Here is a 21,953-nt window from a genome sequence, read left to right as displayed (position 1 = left end):
TTAAGGCGTTGGGGGCATCTCCGCGCCTTGGCGGCTCCTCCCAACTCCGGGAACCCGGGAAAACTTGTGAACTAATCAGAAAAAGCGGAAGGCGGGAGATCCCAGCGCGCCACCCAATGGAGAGAAGGAAGGCAAACGAGATGGCCAATCAGAAACGGCTCGGGCGACGGGCTCGCTTCGCTCGAAGTCCAGATCCGGGAATTCCGAAGGCGGGGTCGGCGATGCCCGCGCGCGGAGGCCGCGCCCCTCCTGGCCCTGGCTTCTTCGCTGTCAAACAGCCGCAGGAGCACCAACCTCGGCCGGATCCCGAGAGGTCCTGGGCTGCGGCACAGGCTGGCATTGCCTGGAGAGGGAACCATTCCGAGACTGCACAGCGCGGTAGATACAAATCCGGGCTGGGGCGGGGAGGGGAAAGGCTGGATTTGTCTTGAATCATCCCGGGAAGCCCTTTCCTCTGTTTTTATCCCACCTGGAGAAACCAGAAAGCAGGGGTTTAGCTCCACTGTTGGACAACGTAGAGCCCCGTTTGCACTGCCTTTGAGGGGTGACTGAGTACACTTCCCACTGGGGTTCAAGCTAGCTAGTTATGAATGAGGGATTGGTTAGAAGAGTGAAGCGTGAGTTAGCAGGAGGGTTACTCTATTAGGAAAAGCAGGTTTGACAGGAAGAAGCTTCTCTTCTCCAAATTACACTGAAGTGACAAGTTAGTATATCACACAGAGGCAGCACCCCTCCCACGCCCCCCCACACCTACAGTTCGAATTGCCCTAGAAGCTGCCTAATGTATTGTTGACTTGCACAGATTGAAGGCTCCTGGAATATTTTGCGGCCTGAGGGAGGATCCGATTCAACTTTGTGCCACAGGACGCCTTCTATTTTGCACTACACTGGAACTTTAACCAAATTTTTTCAGTTGCAAAGCTGTTGACAGCCAATTTTACATCGCATCCTAGGGTCCCTACACCCAGAATTTGCCCTACTCAGGGAGTGTGCTCAAAGTCGAAATTGCACAAAGGATAGCTCAAGTTTGCATCAGACGGAAAGTGAATTTAGGCCAGCTGTGCACGGCCCAGGGCGTGGACAAGGTGATGGACTCCTGAAGTGAAGAGGTGGTGCCGAGGGGGCCCCGCCCATGCTGCCCTGCTTCCAGCTGCTGCGCATAGGGGTCGGCAAGGATGTCGATCTCCACACCTTCCACCCCCCCAGTGGAGCTGGCTGCACCTACCGCTTGGGTTGCAGGGCCGATCTTTGTGATGTGACCCTGCGGCCACAGCACGAGCCAGGCTTCATCTCTGGGGTCCACGCAGAGCTGCATGCGGAGCGCCAGGGTGATGACTGGAGAGTCAGCCTGGAGAACCACAGCAGCCAAGGTGAGGAGTGAGCAGGGCAGCCTTATGCCGGGGCAGTCGCAGTTCTGGGCTGGAATGAATTAAGAGACTCCATAGGGACTCTGCCAGCCTCCCAAACTCCCCATCAGGTTGGATGGACGGTTGTCATGCAGACTTGTCTTTCCACCAGAAATGTGCAGTGTCAGAAGCTCTTTGTGGGGCTGATCCTGTTTAGCTCATAGAGGGGGTGGGAGGTAGATCCATGGCCTGGAGGGTCACAGTGGGGTTGTTCTGAGACCATGGTGGGTGGAGGGGGAGCAAGCTTAGACTTCAGTTTCCAGATTGTTTAGACACTTGTTCTTGCCTTAGGGCAGTTGTGATATATGTTGAATTATGTTTTAATTATCTGGACATGTGCCTTACTCCCTGACTTGGAGGCAGTTAGGCAGCCTCAGAAGGCCTGGGTTTACATGAGTTCTGCTGTTGGCCCCTGGTAACATCACTCGGGTAGCATTAGTGGCCTCTCTAAGTCTTAGTTTCCTCTTAGCTAAAATATGTCTTTGAAAAAAAAATATGTCTTTGCAAGTGGGGAGTGGACAACTTCAATTGGCCAACATTCATTTCCTGTTTATTATTATGAGACAAGAACTGTTTTATGTGCATTAAATATAGGTGAGCACAAATGCCCCATTTTACAAAGCAAATGAAGCATAAAGAGGCTGACTTGTCCAGGGTCACTTGGCAGGTAAATGGTGGAATTTGGATTTGAACCCAGATAGTCTGAGCTATGCTTATAAGTGCTGAGTTGGAGCTGAGAGTGAGCATCTCTGAGACCCAGACCTCAGTGGATTGAGGGAAGTTCATTCCATGTGCCTTGAGGGAAAGCATAAGGAAAAAAAAAAGAGAAAAACTCATTCTTAGCTCACAGGGAGTTTCTTATCTGATGACACCTACTACTGAGGGACTTAGAATGTGAGGATTTCATGACATGCATGTGCTCTTCCTCGTATTCCTCAGAAAACCAGACAGGACCAGATTTCTCCACTTCTGACCGGTCGTTTGTTTTTTTCGTTCTCTGTATCTGTCTGGTGCCCCATAATCAACAGGGACTTTGGTCAATAACGTCCGACTCCCAAGAGGTCACAGGCTGGAGTTGAGTGATGGTGATCTTCTGACCTTTGGCCCTGAAGGGCCCCCAGGAACCAGCCCTTCAGAGTTCTACTTGTTTCAGCAAGTCCGAGTCAAACCTCAAGATTTTGCTGCCATTACTACCCCACGGTCTAGGGGAGGAGAGGGAACCAGGGTTGGTTTCCGGCCCATGCTGCCCTCCCAGGGGGCTCCACAGCGCCCCCTCAGCACCCTCTACCCAGCCCCCAAAGCAACGCTGATCCTCAACTCCATTGGCAGCCTCAGCAAGCTCCACTCCCAGCCCCTCACCTTCTCACGGAGTGGGCGTGGGCCACAGAGTCCGCCTGTTCCCACTCCCACCAGGGAAGTGGGGACCACCCCTTCTGCCCCACCCCCAAGAAACCGGAGGAAGTCGGCTCACCGCGTGTTGGAAGAACTGGATGATGAGAGAGAGGCTCCCAAGAGCCCCTCACCAGTCCTGACGGAACCTAGGAAGAAACTCCGTGTAGAGAAAACCCCACTGACACCCAGTGGGTAAGTGAACTTGGCTTTATTTCACTGCCTTTGGTTCTTTTAGAGCCCTAGGCTGAGATGTACCTATCTGCTTGGGTGGTGGGGATGGGAGGTGGAACACCTGTTGCAATGACAAGATCTGGGCTAGCTCTGCTAGCCAGATTCACCATTAATCTAGTGAATCTCTATGGATTCCCTCTGCAGTTATCCTGGAGGACGGGAGCGGGGGGTAGTTCCAGGCTTCTGCAGGTTTCCAAGACCTTGGTTTTTGTGTCCCTTTCTTCAGAAATCGACGTGGGCGTCCTCGGAAGCACCCACTGAGCAACCCTAGGGCTCCCCCTGCAGTTGGGGGCGGGGAGCCCTGTGCAGCCCCTTGTTGCTGCCTACCCCAAGAAGAGACAGTGGCCTGGGTTCAGTGTGATGGCTGTGACATCTGGTTCCACGTGGCCTGTGTTGGTTGCAGCATTCAGGCTGCCAGAGAGGCCGACTTCCGGTGCCCAGGCTGTCGTGCAGGCATCCAGACCTAAGGCCCACCGCCAAAGCAACAGAGGACAGAGCCGGCACCTCCAGGCCAGGGGTGGACACTGAGGGTGCCAATGGATCCTAAGAGCTGCCCTCTTCTGTCCTTGCCTCTCCAGGAGGGAATGACTACAGGAGAAGTGTCCACTCCTGTGGATTATCAATTCAAGGCCTGGAGCAGGGCCTCATGGCAAAGGTGACAGAAAAGATGGCTTCCTGCCAAAGATATTGCTGCCTCCAGGAAGTTACCAGTGAGCTGGAAATTCCCACTGTCACAAGCTGTGGGTCCTTGCTGTCGTGGACATTAGAATGTCTGTGGTCAAGAGCACCCATCAGTTGTACAGGTCATGCCTGGGAAGTTATAAGCCCCAGCCTTGAACAAGCAAGTTCTTAATGTTTTTTATGGTATCACCTAAGGTATCTCTGGGAAAACCTAGAGCACAGACCCCAAACTTCCTTACATTGTGGGTGATCCTGCTGCTGACTGTGACCTGACTTTTCAGAGCTTTGCTTCCATTTCCAAATAAAGAATGAGCAGCTTCATATGCTCTAAGGTATTTACTCTTTGTGTGGGTCTGATACTCCTTGCTTTCCAGTTCTTGAGAGAATGGAGTTGGTTAAAGTCTGGAAAATTAATTCAGATACTTACAGGAAGAGACAAGCAGATGAGGCAGAGGAAAACAGGAAAAGGGGAATCTGGGTAATTATAGTTGCCAATTTAAAGGAAAACATTCACTGCCGTTAAAATAAGGTAATTTGGATTTGGTCAAATTCATGAGGGTGGTGGAACTTCTACAAGTTTCATCAGTACTACCAAGAAGAGAAAACCTGAGACACCAGCTAGAGCAGATGCCAACCTGGTCCAGTATCGATATAACCCACATATGCTACATTGAGTCTCTTCTGAGTTGCACACCAAGCCAGCACACTGTCAAAGCAGTTTCTATAGTTCTTACTAGGAAAGTCCTGTCTTGACCTATCTTATTGCAACCTGCATGTCCATCCCCTTCCTTCTCTACTTAGACTTACCAATCAAAGTTTTTTTATGATCAAGGAAAGGCTCCAGAGTAAGAGCCCTAATTAGGAAGTGGCAGAGTCAGGACTAAAGGGTGTGTAGTGGTAGGTGAGTCACAGACAAGGCAAAAACCTTGAGTGAAAACCAAATGGACCCCAGTATCAAGAAAGCACAAAGTGGAGTTTCTGGTTGGGGTGATATACAGAAGAAATGAGTAAAGGCTTGATTTCTTAGCACAAAGGCCACTGAGGACTACAGAGTAGAATGGGGGAAAGCAAAAACCCAGATCCTAGTAGGGAACAGACTATGTAATTGCATCTTTGGGCAAAGGTGTTCCATCTCCAATTTCCACAGGACCGCAAGTCACAGGCTCCTAAGAACTAGCTCACACTTAGAAAGAGCCCTATTCATATAAACTTGGGATCCAACCCCACACCTCCCTCTGACATTGTGATTGCGCAGTGTAAACAGCAACCTTCGTTTCGGGGTCATTTGGGTCGGAGAGCTGTTAACACCCACTATTAAATATCCTATCCACTCTTCAATAACTAGAGGATAAACCAAAGACAAAAATGTCCACCTACTAGGTCCCAGGCTTCTTTATTTAAGAACAAAGTGATGAGTGATGTGGGGATTAAAGTCAAGAGCATCATTGAACTTCACCTTCCCTCCAACCAGTTTCCCCAAACTCCCTGCCCCTACACCCATTGTGTTCCCAATTCCTTTCTTAGTGAATGAAAAACTTAATCCCAAAGCCCTGTCACAAACTCCAGGGTTCTCTCCCTAGCTCTCCCCTTCCTCTGCCCCCCATTCCTGGGGTGAGCAGGCACCTCAGTTTGAATGCATAGGAGAGCCCAGAGCGGTGACAGACACCGAGGGAAAGGCCTCACCCTCAGGGAATGGGACCGAAGAGTACAGTGTAGTGAAGTGAGGGCCCCCGTAGCCTGGGGTACCAAAATGGGGCCCTGGCGCCAGAGGAAAGGATACGGGTCTCCCTGCGAAAGGAGACCCAGCAGCCTCAAAATCCTCTCGTTGGGAGTAGTCACTGCTTGATCGTTTGCCCTTCTGGCGACGGTTGCAGAACCACACTCGGACCACCTAGGAGTGGAGGACACGGGAGAGGGGCATTGGGTCGAGATCTGGGAGGTGTGACTGGGGAGGAGGAGACGGCACACACGGGGACAGAGACAGGTGCACTCACGTCCTTCTCCAGCCCGAGCTGCTGGGCGATGTGGCTAATTTGCTGCAGGGTGGGCTTTGGGCACTGCAGGAACAGACTCTCCAGGTTGCCTCTCACTCGGTTCTCGATACTCGTCCGCTTTCTCTTCCGGGCCTGCACAAGGGTCTCTGCCTTGCATATCTGGGCAGGTGGGGAGGAGATGACAAGGAAAGAAATGGGCGGGCAAGCCCCAAACATGCTAAGGATCAGTATCAGGGGGACAATGACTTTAAGAGCCAACTGTTCAGGAGTACCAGCCAGTTGTCACCAGGGCCAGGAGGTATGAAAAAGATCCTGGAAAGACAGGTTTAGACAAGTGACCCTGGACCTGCTCTCAGCAGAACAGAGGAATCACACTTCATGTCATTGAGGGCCACTGGCTCCCAGAGGGCACGCTGCCAGCCAGAGATGAAAGCAGTGAAAATCAGACGAGATAGGGCCGTCCCTGTGCATCCCTCCCACCCTCACCTCCTGCAGATTCTCGTTGTTGTCAGCTTCCTCCACCCACTTCTGCAGCAGGGGCCGCAGCTTACACATGTTCTTGAAACTGAGCTGCAAAGCCTCAAAACGGCAGATAGTCGTTTGGCTGAACACCTTTCCTGGGGAGGTGGGTTGGAAGAAGCAAAGTGAGGTAGCAGGTAGGGCCCCTTTGCCCCAAGACCGACACAGGCCTTGCCACCTGTTCCCACCCTTCCAAGACCCCACACCGGATACTCTTCCCAGAGAACTCAAAAGTCCATGTCGAGTATCTTCCCCCCACCCCACCCTCACCCATATAGAGGGTAGCAACACCCTCCCCCACTCCCTTGGTGGGGAGGAAAGGCCCCAATTCAGGGATGTTCATTCCAGGGCAGATGTAGTTCGTGTTTCATGGGTCAAAACATGCTGCAGGAGACTCACCAAAGAGAACCCCCAGGGTGAGCCCCACATCGGCCTGGGTATATCCTAGGGTGATCCTCTTCTGCTTTAGGAGCTTGGCAAATTGTTCAAGGTCTTTCTGAAGAGCTTTGATGTCCTGGGACTGCATTTTAAAAGGCAGAGGATATGTAAGAACATATGACAGCTATCCACCTCACCCTCTCTTCCATTTGGGCCCCAAGGTATGTGAGAGTATCTCTGCCTCTAGGGTGCCCACCTAACAACCAGAAATAACACAATGTCATCTAGCCCAGAAAGCAACACATCCACCAGATGCAGAACACCATTCAATAACGGAAAGAGAAGCCCTAACCTCAATGAGGACACATGTCAGGTTAGGAAGGGGGTTCCTGCCTTTCAGTTCTTTAGTACTCACAAAAGCTTTTGACTCTAGTATTAACCCCAGTTTGAGGAAGTTTTGCATCTAGAGAAATACAGAGCACCATGTCTCTGATTCTCTCCAGATTACTTTGAAGGTCCCACAAACCACAACAAGATATGCACATTCACAAACACATGCACACTACAAAACATGTCATACGAGGTATGAATAAAGTGTTTTCCATATAGTTAGTGCTCAATTTTAAAAAACCTGATTATCCCTTATTTTTAAATAAAATATTTTTATTTATTTTCTTGCAATATAAAAGCATCCTCATTGACAAATTCCACAGATTTATTAAGCACCTTCTGTAAGCCAGTGACTACACAAAGTAGACAAAAAACCATGGCCCCATGGGGCTTTCATCGTGATGAAATAATTCTTATTCAGTAGGTTAGAAGTGCTACGGGCAAAAGTAAAGCAGAGTAGGGAATTATGGGGAAGGGGACAATTTTGAATAAGACAGTCAGAGGTCATGTTTGAGCAAGGAAGGAGTTAAGTGGAAAGGCCCTGAGGTGGGCAGTAACAAAGCTAGCAGGCCAGAGGAGCGTGAGGGCTGAGGAAAGGGAAGAGGAGCTAATGTGATCAGAGAAGTGAGCCAGGCAGATCCTGCAGCTGCCATCATGACTAAGTTTTACTCAGAGAAATGGAAAGTCGCTGAAGGGTTTTGTGCAGTGAAATGGCCTGACTCTTGATTACTCCAGTTGATGTACTGACCACAGAGTAAGGAGGCAACTGCAGCAATCCCAGCATACATAGACGATGGCGACTGGGACCAGGATGGCTCCAAGTGATCCATTCATGATCTCTATCCAAGGTAAAGATTGCGGTATTTCCAAAGGACTAGATGTAAGGATGTGAAAGGAATGAGGATGACTAATTTGAGCCTTGAGTTTCTGGGTAATGGACAGGGAGGGGGCAGTGCAGGGAGCCATCCCAGAAGGAGACTGAACATGTGGTGGTTATGTCTACAAGACATTTGAGCCTTGACAGTGGATGAAAGGAAAGGTAGACAGAACAAAGGTGGATGAAATGGAGCCTCTCCAATAGCAGGCCAGTGGCCAGAAGATGGAGAAGAGTAGTCAGGCCTCTGTGCAGTCCTAGAAACCTAAAGAAGTATTGGGTTGGCCGCAAAGTTCATTTGAGCTTTGGAAAAGCATGAATGAACTTTGCGGCCAACCCACTATCTGATGGGACGTCAGTCCCATCAAACTCAAAATAGGCCAACTTCTAACCAATGTCGCAAGCCTGTAAATGTCAGCTCCTCCCATCTCGGCTTTTCTGAATCATATTTTGGGGATTTGAAATAAGATGAACCCCAGTTCAAATTCTAGCTTCACCATTTAGCAGTTAAGACCCATGAAACAGGCTAATAATACCTCCCTAGGAGATTTTGTGCTGGTTAATGAGATAATGATGTAGAAACTGAGCCCACAGCCAGGCACTTAGGAAATGGACCACAATTGGCAGCCATTATCATTCAAGGCTCAGCAGTCGCCTCCAGCAAAGAGAGTCTAGAGCTACTTGGTCAGCTGAAACCAATCACACCTCCTCGGGAGAGGTCTAAAGGCTTAGTACTTCATCTCTAATTGCTTGCACTTGTCTCTTCCTCAGACTAGAAGATATATCCTTAATAGTCCCCAGCGGGTTAGATACAGAAGACTTCAATCCCTCAGCAAACCCTCCATTTGAGGAATGGCCTGCAGATGACTTGTTCCCCTTTTCTCCCCCTGTTCACTGCTTATGTAATTATGGCTGAAATTGGTGTTCCAGCTTTCTTATAAGGGGGTGTCAGGATGTGCACTCTGCCTGACTGTGACTTATTGGGAGCAAGGCAGAGGTCAAGGGAAGACAAGCCCTAAACTTGATGGAAGGAAAACCCAGACTCCACACATTCACACAGCCCAAACAGGAGCTTCTATCAGAAACCAGTCACACCCTAGACTCTCAGGAACAATAACCCTGGGATAAGCACTGTTTTCACCCTCGGGCCACACTTAACCCTAAGGCCCGAGATCCCGGGTCTGATAAGGGGCAAATTTCCCAGAAGGGATCCAGGTAGAAGGGGCTCAGACCCCAAGCTAGGTCTGGTGCTGGCTGGTAATGAGTGACCCGACCCAGGTCAGACCTAGGAAGTGGAAGGACCTACTTGACAAGGGCCGAGGGGGGAAGCAAGGCCGGCTTCCGACTGCCCCAGGCCGCCCTGCCCTCACCTGCGGTTCTGTCTTAAATTCCGGCCCCTGGTTCCCACCTGGCTCCAGCTCAGAGCGGCCTGCAGCCGCCACACACCGGTCCTTGCTCCGGGGAGTTGCCTCCGCCCGCTCCCTTCCTGGGTCCCCGACCACCTCCCCTCGCGTGGCCGCCCCCGGCCCGCGCGGTCACCGGTCTCCCGCCCCCAGCAGCTCACTCGCCTCCTCAGGGTTCGGCTCCAGCTTCTCCTCCTCCAGCTTCGCGGCGCCTGCGGGGGCGGCGCAGGGGTCCGGAGAGGCCCCCTCGGAGTTGCTCTCCACCCCGGCTCCCGCCTTGCTCTCTGGTTGAGGGGTCTCCAGGCCGCCTGGGGGCACCGGCCCCACTCCAACCTGCGGCGCACAGTAGGCCATCCCTCCGCACAAGTTATAGGGCGGGGGGCACGGAGGAAGCCCCCACACCTCGGCGCTGGGCACAACCCCCGGCCCGATCCCCGACCCACCGGGAGGCCCTTGGAAGCTCATCCAGGTCCGAGGATCAACCCAGCCCGGCTCTGACCCTCCCGGCCCATCGCCTCCACCGCCCGGCGGGGGCGAGAAGGCGAAGTCAGAAGTGAGGTGTCCCGCCATGGGGAAGGAAGGCACCCCGAGCCGGGGGCCTAGGAAAACGAGGGATCTCCTAGAGACTGCTCAACACCTCTCCCCCTCCCCAATCCCACCCACTAGCCTTGACCTCTGGCCCCGCCCCCTGGATGGGTGGGGGGAAGGGACGGTGGGGGTGGGAGAAACTGAGGCGGAGGGTGTTTGCCTGCTGGTGGCAGTGGAGTCTGGAAGGGGAAAGCCAGGGATTTCCACCCAGTCGCCTCTCCAGGCCCCAGACTCCTAGGCTCACGGTGCAGGTCCCCCATGCGGGCCTTCACTTCCAGCTCCCAACAGGCCGCCCAGCCCTCCCCACGCTCACACACTCCAGGGGTGAGGGGTCCCTTCCATACCCCCTGCACGTTCTTCAGGACCCGTCTACAGACACCCTGGCACCGTCTCCTCACCCGAGCCCTGCCACCCTCTCAACTCCTCAAACATTTATGCTGTATGTGTCAAGTCCCACTGGGGCTACTCCTCAATTTTTAACAGGCTCCTTCCCCATCGTCCTCCAGCATCGCAGTCCAGGAACCTAGGCAGTTCCCATTTAGACAACTGGCCAGATTCGTTTCCCTGGTAGCTCAGATGGTAAAGAATCTGCCTGCAATGCCAGAGACCCTGGTTGTATCCCTGGGAAGATCTCCTGAAGAAAGAAATGGCAACCCACTCCAGTATGCTGGCCTGGGAAATCCCATGGACAGAGGAACTCGGCCGGCTACAATCCGTGGGTCGAAAAGAGTCGGACATGACTAACACTTTCACTTTTCAAAGCTGTGATACCTGGCACCCCTCTGCCCAGCCTGCTAAAATCCACCCCATCACCAGGGACAGGCTGCCAGACCAGCTTCCATTCCATCCCCAGCTTTCCTGACTCTAGAGGCCCCTCACCTACCAGACCAAGGGATGGAAACCCTACTTTCCATTCTAGGGGCCGGGCTGTGGACTGACTAGGCCTGAGTCTCCCTACCTTTGTCCAGCCAGAGGGAGTGGACACACCACCCCACGGGTCCCCCACTGTGGGTCCCGCACATCAAGTTCCTTGCCCCCTCTTCAGAGACCCAAATATCTAGAACCATAGTTGAAGGTTCTCCCTCCCCTTCCTATCAGCCCAGACCTCCAGCCCTAGGCCCCGGGTGGGGAAAGCTTAGGAGGGAGAAGGGGAGAAAAAAAATATCTGACTTCAGGTTCAAAGGGGCTTGGGAGGGACTGGGGGAAGGGGCCCGGACAATGGCCTTGGCTGGACAATCCTGGTCCCCAGAGGGGGCAGCTCTAACCCTAAACAAGTGCTCAACCCTTGAATGGGCTTGGATGGCTCCCCTGGGGACAGCTTCCTGCCCCCCCCAACCCCCAGCCCCAATCCCCTCCCAAGAATCCCCTTCAGAGCAGCTAAAAGAGCTCCTGAGGCAACCCCCCACAACCCCTCAAAGACTGTGAGCCTCAGACAGGGCCGCCCACTGGGGCCTAGGTATCCCGTCCCCCTCTAGAGGACACAGGCATCCAGCCTCATCTTCTACCCCTCCGCCAGCCCCCCAGGCCTTTGTTTAGGGGGGCTGGCAAAAAGATGAGGAGGAGCTGGAGAGTGACTTGGGGTGGAGGTGCAGGAAGCCTGCCCTAAGCTCTCCCACAGGTTTTGGGCTGGTCCTGAGGGCTCACACTGCAGGCTTAGTGCTTATTCTCTGTTTGCAAGAGAATAGCTTTCAGATTGCCTGTCTGCTAGGAATGATGTTTGTCTGTCTGCTCCCCAAACTTGCCCCAGATGAAGGCCCCGTGGTGAACTGGGGGGACTCCGGAAAGGCTGTGGACCAGAGCTCCATACACCTTGGAAGGCCAGAATCCTGAGCCTGGAACATGGACCTCTGTCAACTTAGACATCTCTTCATCCCCGCCCTGTCTGAGGCTGTTTGCTCAGCATCTGCCTTCTGAGGTGCTGGGGGTCCTGTTGGGGGTCCTCTTGACTGTGGCCTGCCTCCTTCACCTTGGTCACATCTGGGAATCCTTTGAGCCTGTTTTTGTTTTTTTCCCCCCTCTCTCCTAAAATCATATCACATAGCCCCTGTTCCAGCCCATCTGAGTACTTTTTGGGCAACTAATATATGTGTGCATTTCAAGACTTCCCATAGGTCTGAAGAAAGATCTACAGGGCAGCGAAACTGGAGCTATATTTGCCTCTAAACCACTAACTGCCAAAAAAACTGATAGATTAAGGGACCTGGTGGGGGTGGGGAGATGTGCTTTGGACCAGAAGGGGCCCCTCCCCAGCCATCTCCCCAACCCCCAAGACAGAGCCATCAGGGCCCCTTTGTCATGCATCTATCTGCTGTCTGCCGAGAAGACAGCCTCCCAGAGGAGGGGGAGGGGCGGACCTAGGAAATCTACAGCAGTGCTCCTTGCCACCCTCTAGGCTCCCAAAATCCCTTCTCCCCATGTGGCCCCTGCACCGCTGTCTTCCCAGCAGCCCCTGAAACACCTTCTGCCTTTCCCCCCACTCAGCAATACCCTTTTGAGATTACAATCAGTAATCTGATTGCTCTAAGTGGTATGTTTCTTGGCAAGAGTCCCATACCAGAGGGAGAGACGGGAGGGGAGGGTGCCTGGGTGCCTGGTTGGCTGGTAGCCAGACATCTGAGTCAGATCAGTCCTGTGCTTGCCTGGAGTCCGACCCAGAACCTTAGTGGAAAGTTAAGTTTGTCTGCAGTTCTTTCCAGCCCTGTCCTGGGGTGCTGAGGCTGGCAAGGCTGAGGCACCCTCCCCTCCCCTCCCCACCCTCCTGTTAAACCTGAAGGGTAGGCAGCTTCACTTCTGCCCAGGCCAGCTCTCTGCAAGCCCAGAGGAGACTGCAAGCCAATTGAGTCATCAGACCTGGCTCCTCCACCCTCTTGGGTCTTGTGTGTGCATGGTGCATGCTCACTTGCTTCAGTTGTGTTCAACTCTTTGCAGCCCCATGGACTGTTGCCTGCCAGGCTCCTCTGTCCATGGGATTCTCCAGTCAAGAATACTGGAGTGGGTTGCGATGCCCTCCCCCAGGGGATCTTCCCAACCCAGGGATCAAACTCGTCTCCTGCATTGGTAGGTAGGGTAGGTAGGTTCTTTACCACTAGCGCCACCTGGGAAGCCCTTCTTGGGTGTGTGTGTGTGTGTGTATGTGTGTGTGAGAGAGAGAGAGAGACAGAGACAGAGAGACAGAGAGAGTTGCTCAATCGTGTCTGACTCTTTGCGACTCCACCAACTATAGTCCGCTAGGCTTCTCTGTCCATGGAATTCTCCAGGCAAGAATACTGGAGTGGATTGCTGTTCCCTTCTCCAGGGGTTCTTCTCCACCCAGGGATCGAATCCTGGTCTCCTGCATTGCAGGCAGATTCCTTACCATTTGAGCTACAGGGAAGTCCTCTTGGGTCTTAGGGAGTCATTAAAAAACAAGTCCCCACCCCGACCCCTTCCCACTTGTGTTGTAGTGAAAAAAAAAAAAAGTCCTCCAAGCGAATTTAGAACTGGGCTAACAAACTCTTCACATAATCCTTTATTATGAGTGCAATGTCTAGAACCTGCACAAAGACAAATGCAAGTATCTGGTTATAGAACGTGACCCAAGGAGGGCAGGTGAGGGCCACCACTCCCTGCCAAGTGTGGCTGGCCTGGCAAGGTTGCCTAAAGGTGTGATGGTGGTCTTGCTGCTGTCAGCCCAGCCATCACTTCACTGGTTGGGAGACCTTGCTGAAGCGGTTCATGGGGACCAAAGGAGTCTTGCTCTAAACCAGGGTAGCAAACCACTTATTTTGACTTCTGGCTTCTGTCAAGGCAGAAAGAAGAAAGGGAAAGAATGGAGAACTGAAGAGAGAAGGGTTCAGGCTTTGTGCAGTTTGGGAAAATACTCCCTATATCTCAATTTACTCATATTCCACTGCTCACAGTAAACTAACCCCCTTCTTCTCAACAACTGACCCTATGACCTCTCCTGTGAGGTCTGCAAACTGAAATCTTTTCCCAAATCCAGATAGTGTTACCTCAAATCTAGGAATCAGCTCTCTGCTTGTAGTCTGCCGGGAGATAGAGAGGTGAGAGTAAGAGGAAGGGGAAGCCAGAAGAAGAAGTTGAAAAGCAAAGGTAACAAATATATTCTGTTACCACCACCAGGAGGTAACTGCATTAAGTCTGCACTATATCCCTCCAAATGTTTCTTTAATGACATATAAGCATATGTCTACATATCTGAGGGTTTTTTGTTGTTGTTCTTACAGAAATAGGCTAATACTGTTCATGAGTTCAGTCTCTCAGTCATCTCTGACTCTGTGGCCTGTAGCCCACCAGGTTTCTCTGTCCATGGACTTTTCCAGGCAAGAATACTGGAGCAGGTTGCCATTTCCTTCTCCAGGGGATCTTTTAGACCCGAAAATTGAACCTGAGTTCATTAATATTATGAATGAACTGTTCATAATAGTCTGCAATTCATAGATGTCCCTCTGTATATATAAATTAAACTCCTCTTTTTAATAACTGCATATCAGTCTATAATATGGGTATATCACAATTTATCTAGCCTTTCACTTGATGAATATTTGATCTGTTTCCAGCTCAACACTACAAATAAATCTACAATAAACATCCTTAAATGTTCTTAACATGGTATCTCTATAGGAGATACTCCCCACCGTAGATTGCTGGGTCAGAGGGTGGTAGGTATTTTCGTTTACATTGTCAGATTATGTTTATAATCAAGGAAACTGTCTCCAGTCTCCAAAGTTTCCATTTTAAAGAACACCCCTGTCCCTGTCTTTATCAGCTGTAGATGTTATGGCTAATCAGTTGAGTGATCTTTCATGAGTCTGTAGACCATTTGGAATTATAATTAAAGCTTTTAATGAGGCTGAACTGCTAAGTTTATCTCTGCCTCAAAAAGACTTCACCTCCCCTAGTAATTCAGCCAGGATCAGTGCTACTTTGTTCCTCAGTAGCCTGGTTCTGCAGCTGGCTAAGGTCATGGTACCCATGCTAAACACCACAGAATGTAGTCAAGGGCTTTGAGAAGTTTGGAAGAAGGTTGGATCTACAAGTATGAAGTGTGGGTAGACAGTGGTAACTAGTAGAAGTGACCTGGGCCTATGTCCTTGGGGAATGGTCTCTTCACCCCACCTGTCTTCCTTGTTCTGGAATGAGCTTTCTCATCTCTCAGGAAGCCTGAAAAGAATTCAGTCAGAAAGACATTATTTACCTGTGTCCAGACTTGAATTCCAGTAGGGTTCTGGAACCTGTCATACCCTCTGTGTCAGCTCTATCCAGGTGACCTTCCCTGAATTGTCCGTGTCCTCCCTGGTGGCACTAGTGGTAAAGAACCTGCCTGTCAGTGCAGGAGAAATAAGAGTCTCCGGTTCCATCCCTGGGTCAGTAAGATTCCCTGGAGGAGGGCATGGCAACCCACTCAAGTATTCTTGCCTGGAGAATCCCATGGACAAAGGAGCCTGGTAGGCTACAGTCCATGGGTTGCAAAGAGTAGGACACGACTGAAGATACTAAGCCCCCTCACTCCAGTGATGGGGGTGGCACCCAATTTGAACACAGAAGATTATTGCAGCCTTCTCTAAGTGTCTTCATTGCCCCTAGACAGTAAACTTTTTGAGAGCAGGAGTTGTCTTACTCTTTTGCTTACCCCCAGAGACAAGCACAGCTCTTGGCACTCAGTAGGCACTCAGTTGTGAAGTGGATGGGCCAGTGTGGGGCATAAAATGTGGAAAGGCAGAGACCCCAGGAGGAGAAGGGCCCACAAAATGCAAAAGCAATTTCTTCTTCCTTCCTTCCCAGTTCTAGCCATTGTAGAGAGAGGGGTGCCCGGTGAATCAGAGGGGTTGAGTTTAGGTCCGTGGGGGGGATGGGGGAGGGGAGAGAGGAGGCTTCTCCACTCTTTCAGCGCAGATGCAGCTGATTCATTATCCCTAGTCTCACCACCCATCCAAAGTCTTCCTCCTTCTTTGGGGTCCTGAGATAGGATCATGGAAACAGGGCAGGCCTGGAGGGAGGAGTCCTGGGTACCCATCCAGCTTTGCTCCTGGGCAATGTTGTAGACTGATTATTTAAACCCTGGAATCTCAGGTATAGATTTCTGAAATGGAAAATTCCTCTTCACAGGAACACTGTGAAGATTAAAGGAGACAGTAATCTTAAGTTCCTGGCAGGGAATTCCCTGGAGATCCAGTGGCTGGGACTCCTTGTTTCACTGCCAGGGTTGGGTTTGATTTGGGAAATTAGGAAACATCAGGCATGCCTCGCAGCACGACCAAAACGAAACAGAAACAATTTTTTTTTTAATTACAAACACATTTAAATTGAGGTATGATTTATGTATTTATGAATAGAACACTTCAGTGAATCTATTGACAATTTTTAACAAATACATGCAGCTGTGTCATCCAGAGCCCTATCAAAAGATAGAATGTTGCCTTCACCATTCTAGTGAATGGTGAACATTCTCTTTGCTCCCTTTCATTTTCACTGATCTAGTGACTATCACCATAAAGTCGTTTTGCCTGTTTTAAAACTTCATACAAATGTACTCACAGAGTATGCTTCTCTGTGTCTGGCTTTTTGCATTTGGCATAATATCTCTGTGATCCATAGATATTGGATCCATGTTGTTATATGCATCAGTATTCTTTGCTTTAATTGCTGAGTACTATTTCCTTGCTGGGCTTCCCAGGTGACACTAGTGGTAAAGAACCTGCCTGCCAATGCAGGAGACCTAAGAGACATGGGTTTGATCCTGGGTTGGAGGAGGGCATGGCAACCCACTCCAGTATTCTTGTCTGGAGAATCCCATGGACAGAAGAGCCTGGCACGCTACAGTCCATAGGGTCACTCAGAGATGGACACAACTAAAGCAACTGAACACAGCATACCACATTCCTTTGCAGACTGGACCATGATTTTTGGACATTTGAGGGTATTTCCAGTTTTTAGCTACTACAAATAAAGCAACTAAGAACATCCTTATATATTGTTTTCAGGGACATATATCTTCATTTTTCTTGAGTAAATACATAGACATAATATAATACTGGTCATAAAGTCTTTGTTGTTTTATTTTCTTTGAAGATCCATAACTTAATTTCCAAAGTAATTGTTTTATATTTCTATAGGCAATGGATAAGAGTTCAGGTTATTTCCCATTTTTGCCAACATTTATAGTTATTAATCTTTTTACTTTTAGCTTTTCTGATGGGTGTGTGATGGTGGTTTAGTCGCTAAGTTGTGTCTGACTCTTGTGACCCCGTGGACTGTGTAGGCTGCCAAGCTCCTCTGTCCATGGGATTCTTCAGGCAAGAATAACTGGAATGGATTTCCATTTCCTTCTCCAGAGGATCTTCCTGACCCACATTGCAAGCAGATTCTTTACTCACTGAGCTGCAGGGGAAGCCAGTGATTTCTAAGTTTTGATTTTGTATTTTTCCCTGACTTTTTTTTTCTGAGAACTTTTTCACATACGAATTTCAATTCATGTATCTTTATTATAAGCCAGACACAGAGAAGGCCATACTCTGTGAGTGCCTTTGTATGAAGTTTTATTTTATTTTTTATTTTTTTTTGATACATACATATACATATATTATAACACATATACATACATAATGATTCACATACACACATAATGATGCACACACATACATAAATGCATAATGTTACACAATATATACATGTGTAATGATACACACAAACATAATGATATAAACACATATGCATAATAATACACCCATATACATACATAATAGTATACATATTTAATGATACACATGCATATTCACACACATTTTGGCCTCCAGTATATTTCACTCTTAGATAATCACCATTTCTAGAGAAACCTACACATCCATATGAACATATCCTGATGACTGTACTAATTTTGTTTTCAGGACTGAAGACAAACCACATTTCAGCTGGCCAGTTACGCTCTTTCCAAAAGGCCAATATCTCCTAAGTGAATGCTTGAAAAGATTGCAAGCATTTAAACAGTGCACTAGAAATAGAAACAGAGTCATCTTTGCAGTCAAACAAATATAGAGATGAATTCCATAGGCTCTGTGCAGGCAGCAGGAAAATGCTGTTTCAGGAACAATAACCAGCCTCCTTGGAGTTAGTTATTACTTCTCAGACTATGGTCATCCAAGTCCTCTGTCACTGACACAGAATTTTTGGCAGATCAGATCTACCATGCTAGTGGATTTCACCTGGTGGGTCAAGCCTCCTACCTCTACCTGTGGTATTGGCTCTTACCTGGTGGGACTGGGTGGGTTCTCACCTAGGGGGTCAGAGCTCTTGGGAATACTGAACCCTTCCCACTATGCCACTTAATAGTCATCAACAAGAAAGATTTATTTTTCACTAAAACTAAGCCTACACATTGCTTGGCAAACTATTACACTGCAGATTTTGTGATATGTGTTGTATGGTCGGTATAATGGAGAAAGCATCTTTTCTCTTGTGTTTTTCAAGTGAACATCTGAAGAAAAAAAATCTGTAGTCTGTGGGTCCTAGTAAATTGAATCAAAAGATATAGCTGCGTTCAAGAAATGGGTAGTAATAACCTGGAAAAAGTTCTTGACTAGTTTCTAGTCTTGAAGCTGATTTTCTTGAGTTTCTAGACAGATGATCATCTCAAAATCCAAGAACTGATTGGATTGTTTGTTTTGATGCTGTTAAGTATCATGAGCTGTTTGTAAATTTTGGAGGCTAATCCCTTGTTGGTCAAATTATTTGCAAATTATTTTCTCCCTGCAATCCCACTCATGGGCACACATCCGGAGAAAAACATGATCCAAAGGATACATGCACCCCAATCTTCATTGCAGCACTGTAGCCAAGACATGGCAGCAACCTAAATGTCCATCAACAGAGGAATGGATAAAGAAAGTGTGGCACATATACACAATGGAATATTACTCAGCCATTAAAGAGAATTAAATAATGCCATTTGCAGTCACATGGATGGACCTAGAGAGTGTCATACTGAGTGAAGTAAGTCAGACAGAGGAGGAGAAATATCCTATGACATCCCTTAAGTGTGAAATCTAAAAAGAAATGATACAAATGAACTTGTTTACAAAATAGAGACTCACAGACTTAGAGAACGAATATATAGTTGCCGGGGGAAAGGGATAGTTAGAATTTGGGATGGATATGTATACACTGCTATATTTAAAATGGATGACCACAAGGACCTACTGTATAGCACAGGGAATTCTGCTCAATGTTATGTGGCAGCCTGGATGGGAAGGGGTTTTGGGGGAGAATGGATACATGTATATGTATGGCTGAGTCCTGTTGCTTTTCAACTGAAGCTATCGCAACATAGTTAACTGGCTATCTGTTGTTACTGTTGTTTAGTCACTAAGTCACGTCCAACTCTTTGCACCTCATGGACTGTAACCCACCAGGCTCCTCTGTCCCTGGAATTTCCCAGGCAAGAATATTGGAGTGGGTTGCCATTTCCTTCTCCATGTATGAAGTTTTAAAACAGGTAAAATGACTCTATGGTGATAGTTACCAGATAGGTGAAAATGAAAGGGAGCAAAGGGAATGTTCTAGGATGAAGGCAACAGTCTTTTTTTTTCCTTTTTTTTGGGGGGGAGCATTCTATATTGTGAAAAGGGCTGTGGATGACACAGCTGCATGTATTTGTTAAAAATCATCAATAAAAAAAATCATCAATAGATTCACTAAAGTGTTCACTATACTTATATTTGTAAAGTTTTACTCATTTGTGTTGTTTGTCTTTTAATCATCAAGTCATGGAAGTTGTTTATATACTCTGAATACAAATCCTTTGTCAGATACTCTATTGCAAACATTCTAACAAAGACCCCCCCACACACACACCCTTTTTTTTAAAGCTTCAGGTGAGCAAAATCTACTGATTTTTCACACATTATTGAGAAAAATGGCCCAGAGTGTGAGTTTCTAGCTAGCCTCCAGGAACTTCACATTATTGTCTTTGTATTCAGAAACCAGGCCGAAGTACTTCATTTCTCTGAGGGACCCAGGAGCTATTGGAGGAATTCATTCTTCAGTTTGTAAAACCTATTTCAGAAGATCTCTCTGAAGATTGTGGAAAGAGCTAAATAAATGTTAATTCCCTTTCTCTAGGCTCTGGATCCAAAGAATGCTCAGAATCCAAACCGCCTCCCAGTCCTGCCTGCCCCACCCACCCCCAGAGTTTGACACCCAAGGCCTATTTGTGTCTGTGGTCCTTACCTCATCCTTCTTTCTTTGTTTCAGTCACTTCATTTGGTTTCTGCTCACATTCCTCAAGGAAGTCCTTCTGGTCAAGGTCACTAACAAAGTGTTATTAATTCTAGTGGAGATGTTTATGTCCTCATCTTTCTTTACCTCTCAGCAGCCTTCCCCACATTTGGCAACTCTTCCCTTTATTTATTTTGTTCAATTCTTTTGGATTTACTCCACAAATTTTTTTTACAAAGTAATTCTAGTTGGAAGAATAGAATAGAGAAAGAACTACAAGAAAGTTTTATAGACTCACCACCCAGGTCTGTCAGTTTGTAACATTTTAATATTACTTGTAATATGTAGTATGCATAGTCAACAGTAGAAACTTATGCAGACAGTCTTCATTTGTGGTTTTGATATTCATGTTTCAGTTAACATTTTCCTGGCCAGGATGGCCTGGGATGTGTGTATGTGTGTCTTGAATTTGATGTATGCTTTTATCTTACTAAGGAGTTTTAGTAAAAAGGATTTACTAAGTCCTTTTAGTTTGGCATTTTTTAAGACTCTGGGGAATTTCCTGGTGGTCCAGTAACTAAAACTCTGCTCTCCCAATGCTTGCCAGCTGAGGGTTTGCCTGTTGCAACTAAAAAGATCCTGCATGTGGCAGCCTAGATCCTGTGTAGAAAGACTGTCTAAATTGTTTCTTGTTAGTCTATCATTCTTTAGCCTACTTTTTAAATTAACATTGTATATGAGATGAACCATGCTTATGCGAATAGTTCATTTGTTTCCATTGCTGGATAATAGCCGTGGTATGAATGCATGCTCAGTCCCTCAGTCCTGTCTTTTTGACACTATAGACTGTAGCCCACCAGGCTCCTCTGTCCATGGGATTCTCCAGGCGAAAATAATGAAGTAGGTTGCCATTTCCTCCTCCAGGGGATCTTCCCAATCCAGGGATGGAACTCTTGTTTCCTGTGTCTCCTACATTGGCAGGCAGATTCTTTACCACTGAGCCACCTGGGGAATGGTATGAATTTGCTACAATTTATCTCTCTTTTTACTTTTCATTGACTTTTCCTTTGTTTTTTATCCCAGACCTGCTGCCTGCAGTGAAATTTCGTCTCCTTGGTCCCTATGTGTCACGCTAGAATATGTCTGTAGGAATGGAATTATTGCACATCTTTACCATGAGATGCCAAACTGTTCTCCAGAGTGACTGTATGAATTTATATTTATGATCCAACTCCCCACCCCCACCCCATGCACCCTTAAAGCTATGATATCCTGTTCTAGATTTCTTCTTACCACACTGGCTGTTCCTTCTCAATCTCCTTTGCTGGCTCCTTTTGCTGTAAATTTTGTCATGTTTAAGAGCTTTACCTGGGCTTCTTATTCTGTTCCTACTAACTTCCTAATTGCTCTAATTCTATCCAGTCCCAGGATTTTAAATATCATCTATACACAGATGGCTTCCAAATATGTATGCCTGCATATTTCCATGGGCTTCCCAGGTGGTTCAGTGGTAAAGACTCTGCCTGCCAATGCAGGAGATACAGGAAACCAGTGTTCCATCCCTGGGTCTGGAAGATCCCCTGGAGGAGGAAACGGTAACCCAGTCCAGTATTTTTGCCTGGAAAATTCCATGGACAGAGGAGCCCAGCTGGCTACAGTTCAAAGGGTCGAAAAGAATTGGACTTAACTAAGCACACACACGCACACACACACACGCACACACACACACACACACACACACACATATTCTCATAGTTTAAAAAATAACCATACCAAAACAGGTACTCAAATATATTACAGATGGGATTGTAAACTCATAGTGTTTTCTCAAAGGGCATATGACAATCTCTGTCCAAGTTTTTAAAACGCATATACCCAGCAGTAC

At 48.2% G+C, this 21,953-nt stretch overlaps 2 protein-coding genes across 4 annotated transcripts; one reads left to right on the top strand and one right to left on the bottom strand.

The window, feature by feature from the left end:
- Window positions 1-5: 5 nt before the first annotated feature.
- TCF19 (transcription factor 19) lies at window positions 6-4,049 on the top strand. 3 transcript variants are annotated; one of them, XM_020869568.2, is made up of 4 exons: window positions 6-378; window positions 954-1,370; window positions 2,435-2,990; window positions 3,256-4,049. In XM_020869568.2, the coding sequence occupies exons 2-4, from the start codon at window positions 1,133-1,135 to the stop codon at window positions 3,494-3,496; spliced, it is 1,035 nt and encodes a 344-aa protein (XP_020725227.1). In that variant the 5' UTR covers window positions 6-378; window positions 954-1,132; the 3' UTR covers window positions 3,497-4,049. The 3 variants fall into 3 exon arrangements, with proteins under 3 accessions (XP_020725227.1, XP_020725225.1, XP_020725226.1); XM_020869566.2 differs by having other exon boundaries at window positions 803-1,370; XM_020869567.2 differs by lacking the exon at window positions 6-378 and having other exon boundaries at window positions 386-1,370.
- Window positions 4,050-5,334: 1,285 nt separating this feature from the next.
- POU5F1 (POU class 5 homeobox 1) lies at window positions 5,335-9,838 on the bottom strand. The gene is made up of 5 exons (XM_020869565.2): window positions 9,434-9,838; window positions 6,623-6,743; window positions 6,191-6,321; window positions 5,705-5,863; window positions 5,335-5,601 (listed from the first exon to the last, which is right to left on the bottom strand). The coding sequence occupies exons 1-5, from the start codon at window positions 9,836-9,838 to the stop codon at window positions 5,335-5,337; spliced, it is 1,083 nt and encodes a 360-aa protein (XP_020725224.2).
- Between the last annotated feature and the right edge of the window lie 12,115 nt (window positions 9,839-21,953).

This window comes from Odocoileus virginianus, chromosome 27, assembly GCF_023699985.2.
Source record: "Odocoileus virginianus isolate 20LAN1187 ecotype Illinois chromosome 27, Ovbor_1.2, whole genome shotgun sequence".
Taxonomy (NCBI): Eukaryota; Metazoa; Chordata; class Mammalia; order Artiodactyla; family Cervidae; genus Odocoileus; species Odocoileus virginianus.
Note: the sequence above shows the minus strand (reverse complement) of the source record. Positions and strands in the feature narration are given on the sequence as shown.